Source organism: Manacus vitellinus, unplaced genomic scaffold, assembly GCF_001715985.3.
Source record: "Manacus vitellinus isolate BGI_N305 unplaced genomic scaffold, ASM171598v3 scaffold_93_pilon, whole genome shotgun sequence".
NCBI classification, from domain to species: Eukaryota; Metazoa; Chordata; class Aves; order Passeriformes; family Pipridae; genus Manacus; species Manacus vitellinus.
In genome coordinates this window covers 389,409-401,906 of record NW_021940884.1, presented here as the reverse complement: position 1 = coordinate 401,906, position 12,498 = coordinate 389,409, and the positions used below count along the sequence as shown (strand labels likewise).

General features: G+C 59.1%; 1 protein-coding gene across 1 annotated transcript in view; it reads right to left on the bottom strand.

The window, feature by feature from the left end:
- The window catches only part of GRID2IP (Grid2 interacting protein), a 22,171-nt gene extending 18,678 nt beyond the window's left edge, over positions 1–3,493 (bottom strand). Inside the window, exons 1-2 of the mRNA XM_029965253.1 lie at positions 3,400–3,493; positions 6–146 (exon numbers count right to left, since the gene is read on the bottom strand). Coding sequence (XP_029821113.1) covers positions 6–146; positions 3,400–3,434 — 176 coding nt within the window. The 5' untranslated portion in view covers positions 3,435–3,493. The remainder of the gene's footprint in view (positions 1–5; positions 147–3,399) is intronic.
- Positions 3,494–12,498: the final 9,005 nt, after the last annotated feature.

The window sequence follows — 12,498 nt, the reverse complement described above, 5'->3', positions numbered from 1 at the left end:
CGAGCAGCCGCTCCTGGTGGTCCTCGCTGCGGCTGCGGCGCAGGCGGTTGCTGTGCTGCTCGCTCTTGGAGCGGCACAGTTTGCTGATCAGGCTCTGAGACACCACCTCGTCAAAGCGCTGCCGGTGCTTCTTGGGGATGAAAATCCTGGGGAAACGAGACGGGGAGTGAGGAGCGGGGCCGTGGCAGCTGTGGCACAGAGCTCCAGGTCCAGCCACGCCCGGAGAGGAAAGAGCAGAACCCCTGGTGTGCTCTTGACCCCAGTCCTTCAAGAGTTGTAAATGCCAAGGCTGAGAACACCAGGGGTGCTGGGGACACCAGGGACACAATTGCACCTCTTCCCCCATCCCATGCACAGCTCCACTGGGGCAGTGATGTCAGACCCCTCCTACAGACCTGCTTCTTCCCCAGCCCATTCTGGAACCCCCACAATGTTGCTCGCCACCTCCTGCCCCAAACTCTCTGCTGGGAGCTCTGGACTTTGCTATCCTGGGCCCCTGCCATGCACATCCCCACATTCCAGCTCACTCCACAGCCAGGCAGGAGCCTTGTGCCCTTTGGGAGATGTTGGTGCTGGAGGGGTGGGTTCAGTGATGCTGCAGGCAAGGGGACAGCACTGGGAACTCACTCTGTTTCAGGTCACCTCCCCTCTCCTGGCAGGAGCAGCCAAGTGGCCTTTGTGCCCCCACAGGGACCCCCAGGATGCTCAGAGGGTGCACAGGGGACGCAAAGCAGGACCCCAGGAGGGTGCGAGAGGGCCCCGTTGCACCACTCCCACCTTGGCCGGGGTAAACCCCCTACACCAGGAGGCACTTCTTCTTTTCTTTTGCCTTCTGCCATCACAACAGCGAGATGCTGACACCTGCTCACCTACCCCTACCCTCTGTTTGCACATTTAGGGGCTTCAGGAGGAGCCCTTATCTCTGAGTGTTTCTATAGCAACCCCTCCCTGCACCTCGCAGCTGTGGTGGCTCGTTAGACAAAACCATCTCGTGGGGTTCATTAACGCTCCTCACCTCGAGCTCCCTGTGTTATCACAGCCTCACTGGGGTGTGAGCACACTCCTGGCTGCCTGGGGATCATGTCTCCCATGGGAGCAAGAACTGGGCCAAACTGGTGTCAGAGGACCCAGAGGAATCTGCTCCGAGGGGCTGCACCGGCAGGACAGGCTGGAGAGGCTGGGGCTGGTGGGGGGATCCCACAGGGCTCCCTTGGGCAGCTTCACCAGGGGAACACAAAAACCTGGGTGAAGCCAGAGGAGGAGGAAGGGGAGGCTTCAAATCCCAGATCTACCAGAACCAGGACATCTTTATTTGCCCCCAACAAAAGGCAGAACTCAAAACAAGAGCTGCTGCAGGAGGAGAAGACAGATCATAAGCCACCCGAGGCTGGCAGATGCTCACATAGAGCATCTGGTAACAATTTAAAACAAGTAACACATTGGTGCAATTCCCAGGCGATGTGTGATTAAGCAGCAACTAGAAAAGAGTGAAACTGTGCTAACAAACAGTTCACCCAGATGTGAGCTGTGGGACAGGGTGGCCACAGCCCTGGGGCAGGGGAGGATGTGGGTCCCCCTCACCTCTGCCCCAGGCTGGGCGCCCACCAGGGAGAAGTCCGGGTTCCTCGCAGGCAAAATGAGCACAATCCCATTTAATTGGCCAAATTAAATCGGCCCTGCTCATTCCAGCAGAGCTGTCCCACTTTACACCAACCTCTGCTTCACCACCGGGCTGCCAGGCACCAGGATGGAGCACGGCTCCCTACCCAGGCACGAGGACAGGGGCTGCACCATCCACTGCCTTAGTGCTCCAAGAACAACGCTGCCTCAGCAAGGAGACAGCTGAGTGACTACAAATAATCCCACTAAACATGCAAAATAGTTCCCTTCTGCAAAACCTGGATGGCCCTGTGCTGCTCGGGGATCCCTGATCCCTGCGATTCAGTGGGTGCCAACACCCAAAACGTGTGCCCAGGTCTGGTGCATCAAAGGGACCCATCAAAGACAGCATGTGGGGAGTCATTAGAGCGGATGCCTCAGTTCCAGCAGGATACCACCCACGAAGCACACACCGGCACCGGCACTGACACCAGCACCAGCCCAGGGCAGGTGGTGCCTGGGGCTTTGCAGAATCCTGATATCCCATGGGATAAACCTGGTTCTGCCCATTGGCATGGCACGGAGGAGCAGCACCCAGCTAGGATGTCCCTCTTCCAGCAAATCCCACCGGGATTCACGGAGCAGGGATGCACCCACCCCATTTGTGGAGGTCAGCCCGGGAGCAGCAGCAGAGCCATAGAGCACTGACCTCATGCACCTCTTCCTCCTCCTGGGGTGCTCCAGGTCAGCCCTGGCTCTGTTTCCCGTTGGAGCAGGGATGGGAAAGGCATCTCCATCCCCGGGCACTGCAGCCCTTTGCCCGCTCTGTCCCTGTGCAGGGTGTGCTGAGCCCCAGGGCACCAGCCCTCCTCTGCAGCGGTTTGGCACCTGCTCGGGAGGATTCACTCTGCTCCAACACACAGATTCAGGGCATCTTCCAGGCCAGGAGAGGCCCCAGAGGCTCCAGCCTTCTCCACCTTCAGCCCATCCCCAAAGCAGCCAGGCCAGGACAGTGGCACAGTGCTGTGGGTTGGAAAAGCCTCTGCCAGTGCCTGGTGCCCATCCCCAGGGCTCAGCTCTGCTCAGGGCTCCCTTTGGTGTGTTCAAACACATCTCAGTCTGTGTCACACTCGCTATTTTCCAGCTCCCAGGTGGGTCACTGGCCGCCCACCCCCAGGCAGACAGTCCCACTCCTGCAGCCCACCCTTGCTGGGAGCTGGCTCCTCAATTTCCCAGCCCAGCACTCTGGAGAATCCCCTCTTCCACATGCATATATCCTGTGATGGGTGCTGAGCTCACCTGGACGGCCCCACCCCGGTATGCTGAGCCTCACTGGAGCAGGATGTGTTCCCTTGGGAGGGCAGCAGGGTCAGCTCCAGCCCTGGCTGGGGCAGGTGAAGATGCCCCAGGTTTGCTCAGAGCTCGTGCTGAGCCAGGCTGGGAGCGAGGGGTCCCCGGGCCTCGCTCCATCACACCCAGCACGCCCAAGCCCCCTCCTCACCACCCACCCCTTGGCTGGCCTACAGCCACGGAGACAAAGCAGGCCCAGATGGGCTCTTCCTGCTGCTCCCCAGCACCCCCACCCCAATTTTTCATCTGAGCTTCGCTCGAGTCCCCCCAGCAGCCTGTGCCACCACCACGGTGGGCACGGGGCGGTGGCAGGGCTGCCCCGGTGCCAGAGCAGGGTCCCCACAGCCCCGGAGAGCAGAGCCCTCGTGGGGATGCCCGTGGGGCACGAGGCTCTCCCAGCACCCCCCCGGCCACGGAGCCCACGCGGGGGAGCGGAGCAGGGACACGTACCGAAAATGCCGAGAGAAACTCCGGTCCTTCCCCATTTGTCAGGGTGCGTCGGGAACAAAAGGGAGATGCTTCAGATCCTCATGCAGCTGAGCCCCAGCCTCGGCTCACGCCCACGACGCGGCCGGATCCAAGAACCCAACCCGTGCCAGCCGGTGCCGCCCTGGCGCGTGGCACCCCCGCGGTGCCGGGACCGCGGCCAGACGGGCCGGAGCGCCAGCGACCCACCTGGGCCCAGCCCTGCCTGCCCTCGCCTGGCTCCCGCCACCTCGCAGTGCCAGGTGCAGCTTCACCATCCACCGAGAGCCTCCGTCCGTACCCGCCGGCCCTCAGTGCCACCTCTGCCCTCCCTGCCCGGCTCTGCCCCGGCTCGCAGGCACCAGCCCTCTCCCTTTCCCTAAAAACTGCAGTCGCTGTGATTTCCAGCTGGAAGGATCTCGTAACAGAAAGGAGGGCACGGCTCGGCGCCGAACTCCGGGGGGATGCCTCCCTGGTGCTAATTAGTTGACTTCTAAAGTGCTTCTGTTTAAATTACGTGCTGCTGCAAGGGGTGAGAAACCTTAAAGGCAAACGGCGGCGGGTGTGTGGATGTGGGTGTGGAGGTGGAGCTGCCGGGCTGCACCAGGATCAGCATCAGGACCAGAGTCCTGGGCCCAAAGCCCCCCAAGGAGCATCCTTTGCCCCCAGGGTAACACAGCAGTGCTTTGCAGCAGGAATAGAAGATAAAACCCCATCTCTAATTTAAATAACGCCATCTTTAAGTGCAGCACTGGTGTTTGATGAAGAGGATGTGAAGCTTCCCAGAGCTGCCAACATCAGATACAATCTCCAGGTAGCAGCAAAGGAAGGAAAAATGAAAAATGTATGGTTTAGCCTCAAAACAACTAGCAAAGACCTGACCTTGACTCTGTTAGTTGTGCAGAAAAACACGTCCCAGGGTGGATTAAAACACTGAGCTATGCTTGGATTATGTCTGAACTGTGCTATGGAATCAGCTACTGGTCTGGAAAAGCCCTTCTGCCCTGGCTAAATGCTAAAATTTGGCCTGTTGGCTTTACCCATGGAACAGGAATTCTGCTTGTGTACCTCAAATTCTGCTTCTCAAACCTCATGTGCACGGGAGGGGGGTCACAGCCTCGCACTGGCCTCCAGCACCAGCAGCTCCCACAGCTCCCACAGCTCCAGGGGGATGTGGTGCCTCCAGACCCTCCTGCACGAGTGGGACTCGCTCCAGCCCAGCAGCAAGCACGGAGCTGTGATTTCCACGGGGGCTGCTATCCCATTATCCCCGTGCTGGGAGGCTCCATAATCACTCATCTGGCTGCAGATGTTCTGCAGATGGGACTGTCATTATCATTAAAGAAGAATGAAGGTGCTTTTCCGCCCGGGAGTGCAGACAGGGGGGGATGCAGTGGCCATGCACTGGGGCTGGGAGCCCCTCACAGCCCTTTCCTGGCCACCCAATTCATCCTTGGGGACAGCCCAAGACCCCTGACACCTTTTGGGGAGGTGACACATCCCTGCACCAGCTCCAGTAGCAATTGATGGAAGATTCCCCCTGAAGCAGTACCACAGCCCGTGCCTGGCTGGGGGAGCCCCCTCCCTATCAGCCCTGGCACCCTGCAGTGCTCTCAAACCCGGTGTCTCTGTGCCCAAACCACACTGTGCACCAAGAGCCAGTGGTTTTGTCCCTGTCCTGGCAGGGATGGGCAGCCCCACAGCTGCTGGGGACACACCAACCCTTCAAGGAAACCCCAGAAAGACCTTTTCTGCAACTTCCACCCTGCCTGGCATCGCCCCACAGGTATCGGGGACAGTGGCCAGGTCAGTGGGTGCAGATGGGGCTCGAGGCCACCCCACTCTCACAGACAGGTCCCCAGACCCCCTGTGACACAACAGGAGAGACACAGGGCCATCTTCAGCCCATGTGTACCCTGTGTCCCACACCAGCACCCTGGGGTGCAGGGGCCTGTGTCACCCCCACTTTTCAGACCACACCTGCTGCCCCCCCCCACACACTTTCTGCCTGGAACAGCAGCACAAAAGCAGCTTTTCCTGTTTTCTTCGAGACACTGGAAAACTTGGACCAAGTAACCACTTCCCCAAATAAAAGTTGTGACTCCAGCAGGGTGCAGGCAGGCCAGGCTGATCCCATCTGCATCCCAGCCAGAGTTTGATTTGACAAAGGAAATTAATCTCCTATCAGGAGATTTTGCACTGAGGCATTTTGGTCATGACCTATTTGAACTCCACCAATAAAAAAGGAACTCACTCCCAATTGTCTCGCTGGTAGCACGTTTTGTTCCCTGCTGCCCTAATTCCCTTTTTTTGGGCAGTTGAGCATATGCTGGGCTATCAGATTAGGGATTGTTTTTAAATGGAAGAAAACAAGAGCTGCTTTTCCTCCATTACTGTCCTGCCAGTGGCTTTTCAGTGGGAGTGCTGGGGCCGTGGACAGCAGGACAGTGTCCCTGTCAGCAGCAGGGGCTCGGGGGTCACACGTGCTGCATCGGCATCCAAGAGAGCTGGGAAGCTCCCTCCAGCCCTGAAGGAGTGGGTATCTGGAGGGGGGGCGACAAGCAGGGAAGCAGCACAATCCATAATGTATAAATCCTGATGGCTAAAATGAAATTTCTTACCCAGGCACGGTCACAGATGGTTGGAGTAGTTTAATACGGGAACACGCCAAGTGATTTTATTGCCGTGCAAAACAAGCTGAGACAAATAGATTGGGAGTGTTATTAACAGGAACTCGGTGGAATTGCTCCCATAATAAGGGAACCCCTGATGGGCAGCAATTTTGTCTGTGTCAGGGGGATCAGAAGTGGCTGCTCATCTTGGCCCATCATGGCACCCTCTGGCTTTCCTAAAGGAGAAAGGGGCAGGAGCAGGGGCTGCTCGGGAAGCAAACGGAGCACAGTCTAAGCAGTGAAGTACAAACTACCCCCAACTATCCTTCCTGCAGCACTGAAGCACAACAGGACTTGCAGGAGATCCAAGACAACATTTCACAGTCTGAACAGCCCCAGAGTTATCCCCCAGGGATGTGGCCAGGGTGAAGGGCTGGATGTCACACACACACATCCCCCTGTTCCAATCCAGGTTACCAGGACAATGTCTGTGTAACCATCACTGCCGGTGGTTTATTCACCAGCAATGTGGGGCGGTGGGGAGGAGGGGATCTGTGTTTCCCACCAATCCTGCTGCAAACAGATGTTTTTAACCTAAATGGTGCTGCCAGAGGCTGGTGCATCTCTGGTACTGCTGGGAAAACGTGCTGTTCAACGGGAGACGGTGCCCAGGACACCGGGGTGGGAAAGTACCACAGCCCTGGGAGATGCCAGAGGGGGGATCCCACTGTCCCACTCGGCTTGGAGGGTCACTCTGACCCCCAGAGCCCGGGGATGAACCCTGGGGTGGTTGTGCCAGCACTGCAGAGCACTGGGTGCAGAGCCAGTGCAGCTGGAATCGCAGCTCTGCCCTGCTTTGAAACCAGCTCAGAAATAAGAGCAGCACGGAGAGATGCACGCCCCTGGGACCCCGACCTGCCCAAAATAACCCCCTCCCCTCCCCAGGCTGGTGTGGGGCACAGACAGGCCCTGCACACACATCCCTGGCACACACATCCCTGGCACACACATCCTGGCACACACATCCTGGCACACACATCCTGGCACACACATCCCAGCACACACATCCTGGCACACACAGCCCTGGCACGGCCGAGGGGAGCAGAGGGGACAAACCCGGGGCCAGACCCAGCCTCTGGCATTGCAGGTGATGGAATAACCCAAATCAGAGCTTCCCTCTNCACACACAGCCCTGGCACGGCCGAGGGGAGCAGAGGGGACAAACCCGGGGCCAGACCCAGCCTCTGGCATTGCAGGTGATGGAATAACCCAAATCAGAGCTTCCCTCTCCCGGCAGAGTCCCTGACCACAGCAGCTCTGAGCCAACACGGATGATAAGAGTTAATCAACTTCCAGCACCCCTCGTTTTTGTGGTGCCAGGAGCTGCTAGATTCCAGAATGGACCTGATTTAAACCCATTGCCCTCGCTCCCAGGGACGGTGCGCTTGTTACTCACCCGAGACAGCTCATCTTCCCCCCTGGCAGCCGGATTTCAGCATCCTTGAGCAGAACTACAACTGTGCACTTTGCCTACACACATCAGCCATATGGGCAGGGGATGGGAGCGGGGAGGACCCGGCGCTGCACGTGCATTATCCCTGCTATCCACAACCAAGCAGATGAAAAAATGTCAGCAAATTAAAATCTGCAGGAGCTTAATTCTGAGCAAATGGGATGAAATCCATTTGAGATAAAAAGAAAGAAAGGAAAAAAAAAATCCAGTACTGGAAAAGCCCAGCTCGAGGACGTGTCTGCAGCACCGGCTGGATCTGTGTGCTGAGTCGGGGGGTCTGGGGTTATGCTGAGCAGCAGCACTTTGCAGGGAGCACGTTAAAGCCCGGGGGGAGCCCAGGGAGGGGACAGCAGGGAGGGAGGACAGCCGGCAGCAGCAACAGCCCGAAAATAAATACAGCTGGTGCAGAGGGAAGATCCAATCAGGCCAGCGCGAGGGTCAGCGGGAGACGGGGACGTACCGGCCGCTGGCTCTGCCTGGCAGGGGACACACTGACACCCGCGGCCACCACCGTGTGCCCACAGGGGGCTCGGGCAGCTGCCCGGGGCCGGGGGATCGGGGGGGACCCTTATTGGCATCACCCCAGGATCGCCCCCAGCATCGCCCCACCATCCCTGCCCATCCCTGGCCGATGGCACTCCCATTACTGGATGGAAGTGGCTCACCCAGCCCTGCGAGGGCTCCTCTCCTCCAGGCTCTGCAGGGTGGGAGGCACGGGTGAGGCCACGGTCTGGGGTGTGTGGCACTGCCCCCCACATCCCGGGTGGAAAGAGCTCACGGAGAGCTGGGCACAGCCTCGCAGGGATGCCGATGGACACCCCCATGATCCCAAGCCCTTCATGGGGTATCCCAAAGGACAAACCCCAGGACACTCCCTGGGTCAGCTCCGATGGGCTCTGCTCACCTGAATTGCACCCACACTCTGCCCAAGGGTGGCTGCCCCGTGCCCTGGGGACAGGCACGACAGCCACACCAGCACCCCACACTGGCACCCCACCCCTGGGCACGGCGGCAGAGCTGGGACCCCCCTGCATGGACCCCCACGTGGCACAGACCCCAAACCCCCTCCTCAGTCACCAATGGACTGAACCCGTTTGAGCCACGTGGAAATCAAGGAATTCACAGCACCCCTAAATCCAGAGCACTCGGGAGCCCTCACCACCTTCAGTGAGAGTAAAACACGGAAAGCTCTTTCTTGGAAGCAAACTCGTCAGACAGAGGGGAGAGCCCGGGATCAGCACCTGGGACCAGGCACAGCAGCACACACAGCACTGCCCCCCAGCACCCGCAGCTGGGAAACCTGGTCTCCAAAGCACCTTTTTTTTTTATTTTCCTGACTTCATTTCATTAAGATTATGTGGTAAATCTTTTCCCTGAGCTAAATATTTCATTTCCATTAAACCCAGATTAGCTGCCTGATCTGCGGCGCCTCTTGCCCAGGCCCTGGCGTTAACATTTCACACGGGGGCATGGGCCAACCAGGGGGTTTGACCCCGTTTTTTGGGGTGCTGCCCTACAACATCACGGGGTGGGTATGGGGCAAGCTCTGCTCCCGTCGGGGGGACAGCAGCACCAGCTCCAGCCACGCTCCCCTCACTGACATGGGGATTGCTGGGATGGGGACACCCTGGGGGGAACCTGCTGTGCCCCCCACAGAGGGGCTTGGGTCCAGAAGAAGATTTGGACACTTACTCAAATCCCCTCTGTGGGGGGAAGTAATCCCATATAATTCCCTGAGGATGATGACAAAGGGGATAGCGAAGGCATTCGAGGCATTTCCACAGATCTTGCTGGGGAAAAGAATTTTCCTGAACTGTGGGGGGTGGGTTTCTTTTTTGATTTAGTTCAGGGTGATGGCTCAGGCCTGGCTCGGTGCCATCCACCCCTGCCCCCAGCCCCAGCTGTTTGCAGGCCAGGTCCCTCCAGGATGCCCAGTGGGGACAGGACAGCCCGGACACGGGCACCTGGACAAGGTGGATATGGGGAGATGATGGTCCTCTCTGCACCCTGGCCCTGCAGGGGTCTGTGCCATCGTCCCCAGGTGTGGGGGGGCTGTAGGGGACCCACATGCAGTCACAGCAGAGCAGTGGGATGCTGCGTGACAGGGCCACCGACCCGCTCCCCCCGTCCTCCCAGCGCCAGCCCGGTGGAGACCCCGGCACCGGGGCGTTGTTATGGAAACTGTAATATCTTACAATTCCACTGATTAAAGCAGGAATTGGAAAGCCGGGCCTGGAGCGGGGCCAGATGGAGACCTGATTCCCTAATGGCCATCGTCTCAGCCTGGCCATAATCCCACCACGTGTCCCTGTGCCAGCACCAGCTCTGTCTCCAGTGCCAGCCACGCTGCGGAAGAGCAGCGGATCGGCTGCACCCCCTTGGCACGGCTGCTGCTCCAGGGGCTCAAGAGGTTCCGGGGATCCCAAGCCAAGGGGAGCATTGCCAGAGCACCCTGGGATGTGCAGCCCCTGCCCAGCAGCCCAGGCAGCCCGTGGGCCCAGCAGAGCTCCCCCAGCTGCTCCTGCTGCTGGAGCTTTGGCAGCCCTGGCTGAGCCCTCACCCACCTCCAGCTCTCACCCTGTGGAACTCAGTTTATTTTTTGGCCAGGCTCTTGGGGAATCTCCAGTGGTTCTGCAGCTAATCCCATCTCCCTTCCCAACAACAGCCAGGAATGGGAGCCCTGTCCCCTGCTGCAGGCAGAGGTGGTGGCTCTGTAGGGCCCGTGACCACAGCTCCTGGTGGGGGGGATGTCCACCCATCCGTCCTGGGCAGGACAGCCACCCAGGCTGGCGGGCACAGGGATGCCAGGCTGAGATGCCACCAAGCTCAGCTCAGCTGTCCCTTGATAGGGGAGTTGGCATCCTCCCTGCAGGATCCTCTCGACCCCTTCCCAACAGGAACCTCCCAGCCCATGCATGCACCGCTCAGCGCTGCTCACCCCTCACCGGGGGCAGAGGGGTGGACGCCCATGGTTTGATGGCACCACGGCAGCAGGGAGGTGGCACCTTGTACCTGATGCTGTCAATGAGGTGCTGGTGGGACTCCTGGGTGAGGACCATGCAGAGGGCATAGGCCAGGCACTCCACCTTCCTCTCGGCTGCGTACTGCTTCAGCACGGTGAACACCCTCTCCTTGAGCTCTGGCTGGTCTCCGAGGATGTCGTCCACCTGCCACGGGGAAGCCAGGAGAGGAGAGGGAAGGGCCCCTGAGCAGTGGAACCGTATGCACGGAGGAACTGCCACGTGGAAACGTGTCCAGCTCCCTGCACCACCTGCTCAGCACACGAGGGGGGAACCACGCAGGGAGGAGAGGGAACTTCAGACAGCAGCCCATCACACAGCACTGCTGGAGTCTCACACGCATCCCTGGAATTGCTGTTCCAAACATTTCACCAGGACAGTGGCATGACCCCAAACCCCACACTTTCTGGGTCACAAGTGACCCCACAGGAGTGGCTCTGGCACAGCAGGGATGGGATCAGTCTGGAGTCTGCCTCGCAGAGGACACTGCAATGGGCTTTTGGAGCTATTTAATCTTCATACTTCATCTATCACTCCCTGATCCCCTGCACTGTCCTGCCTTTAGCACTGGGAAGCTGCTGGGAAATGGGGAGAGGGAGTGTGAAGGTGAGCACCAGCCCTGGAAACAGCACTGGCAGCTCCCACTTGCTGTCCTGTCCTCTTCACCTGCAACATGCAGAGTAATTACCTAATTACCATCGAGCCAATTACCCTGCATGGGACCCTCCTTATGCACCTCTTCCCAGGCTGGGGGGCTGTCTCTTTTCCTTGGGCAGTGGGAGCTGGTCCCTCATCTGGAGCATGTCCCTGGAATGCAAGAACTCCCTGTGAGTGCCCCACCACACCTGTGTGTGTTTGATTTTCCTTCAAGGGGATGTTTTTGTGCTGACAGCAGGTGTAACTGCTGGGTTTAACAGAAGGAAGCAGAGAGGAGCCCCTCACCCTTGCCCAGGGCACTGGGGGGGGGTGCAGGGCTCTGTGTGCACCCCTGTGGTGGCACTGCCAGGGAGCCAGCAGGCATCACCTGCCCGGGGAAGGGGAAGAGCCATTCCTTCCAGGTGCTTGTCCCACTTGGCAGCTCCCTGGGGAGGCTGACAGCAGCACCGTGACCCCAGCACAGCCCCCCTGGCTCTGCGCAGGCACCGCGGCAGCTCCGGCAGCAGCAGCACTTCAAGGTCACCAAATCTGGGGCAGCCACGGCAGCAGCGTCCCCTGGGCAGGCTCGGGTGTTTCTCAGTTCCCGGGTCCAGCACAGGAATGACAGCCTGTGGTGTTCCTGGTGGGATGCATCCCAGAGGGCTGCTCTTAAATTTTTGCCTGGGCTGAGATTGCAGGGTGGGTGGGAATCACAGAATGATTAAGGTTGGAAAAGACCTCCCAGACCATGGAGTCCAACCTGTGACCGATCCCCACTTTGTCACTCAGCCCAGAGCACTGAGTGCCACATCCAGTCATTCCTTGGACACCTCCAGGGATGGGGACTCCACCACTATTGGGGTGCTGCCACCCTTCATATAGCCCCCAGAGCGTCCCTGAGCATGCAGGGGACAAGAGGAGATGTAGACCTGGGACTGAGACCATGATCACCTCCACTGCCTCCTGGTGATGCCCTCAGGTTGCTGGGACACTGGACCAGCCCAGCTCCAGCCCTGCCCCAACACTACTGATGTGGTCACTGCTCTGTCTGCCAGGAGGGTGTGCCTCAACCCAGGGCTCTACGGAATGAAGGAGGCTGGGAAAAAGTGACCTGTGGGCAGTGCAGGTGTGAAAAACGAGCCACCAGCACCCTCCGACCTTCCAGCCTGGCGCTGGGTGGGCAGGAGCACCGGCTGTCGGCAGCCCCTGCCAGAGCTGAGCTCCCAGGTAAGCGAGGGGGTCAGGCACCCCTCTGGGTTTGTTATTTTCTACATCATGTGAAAAAATGAAGCCACTTCAAACA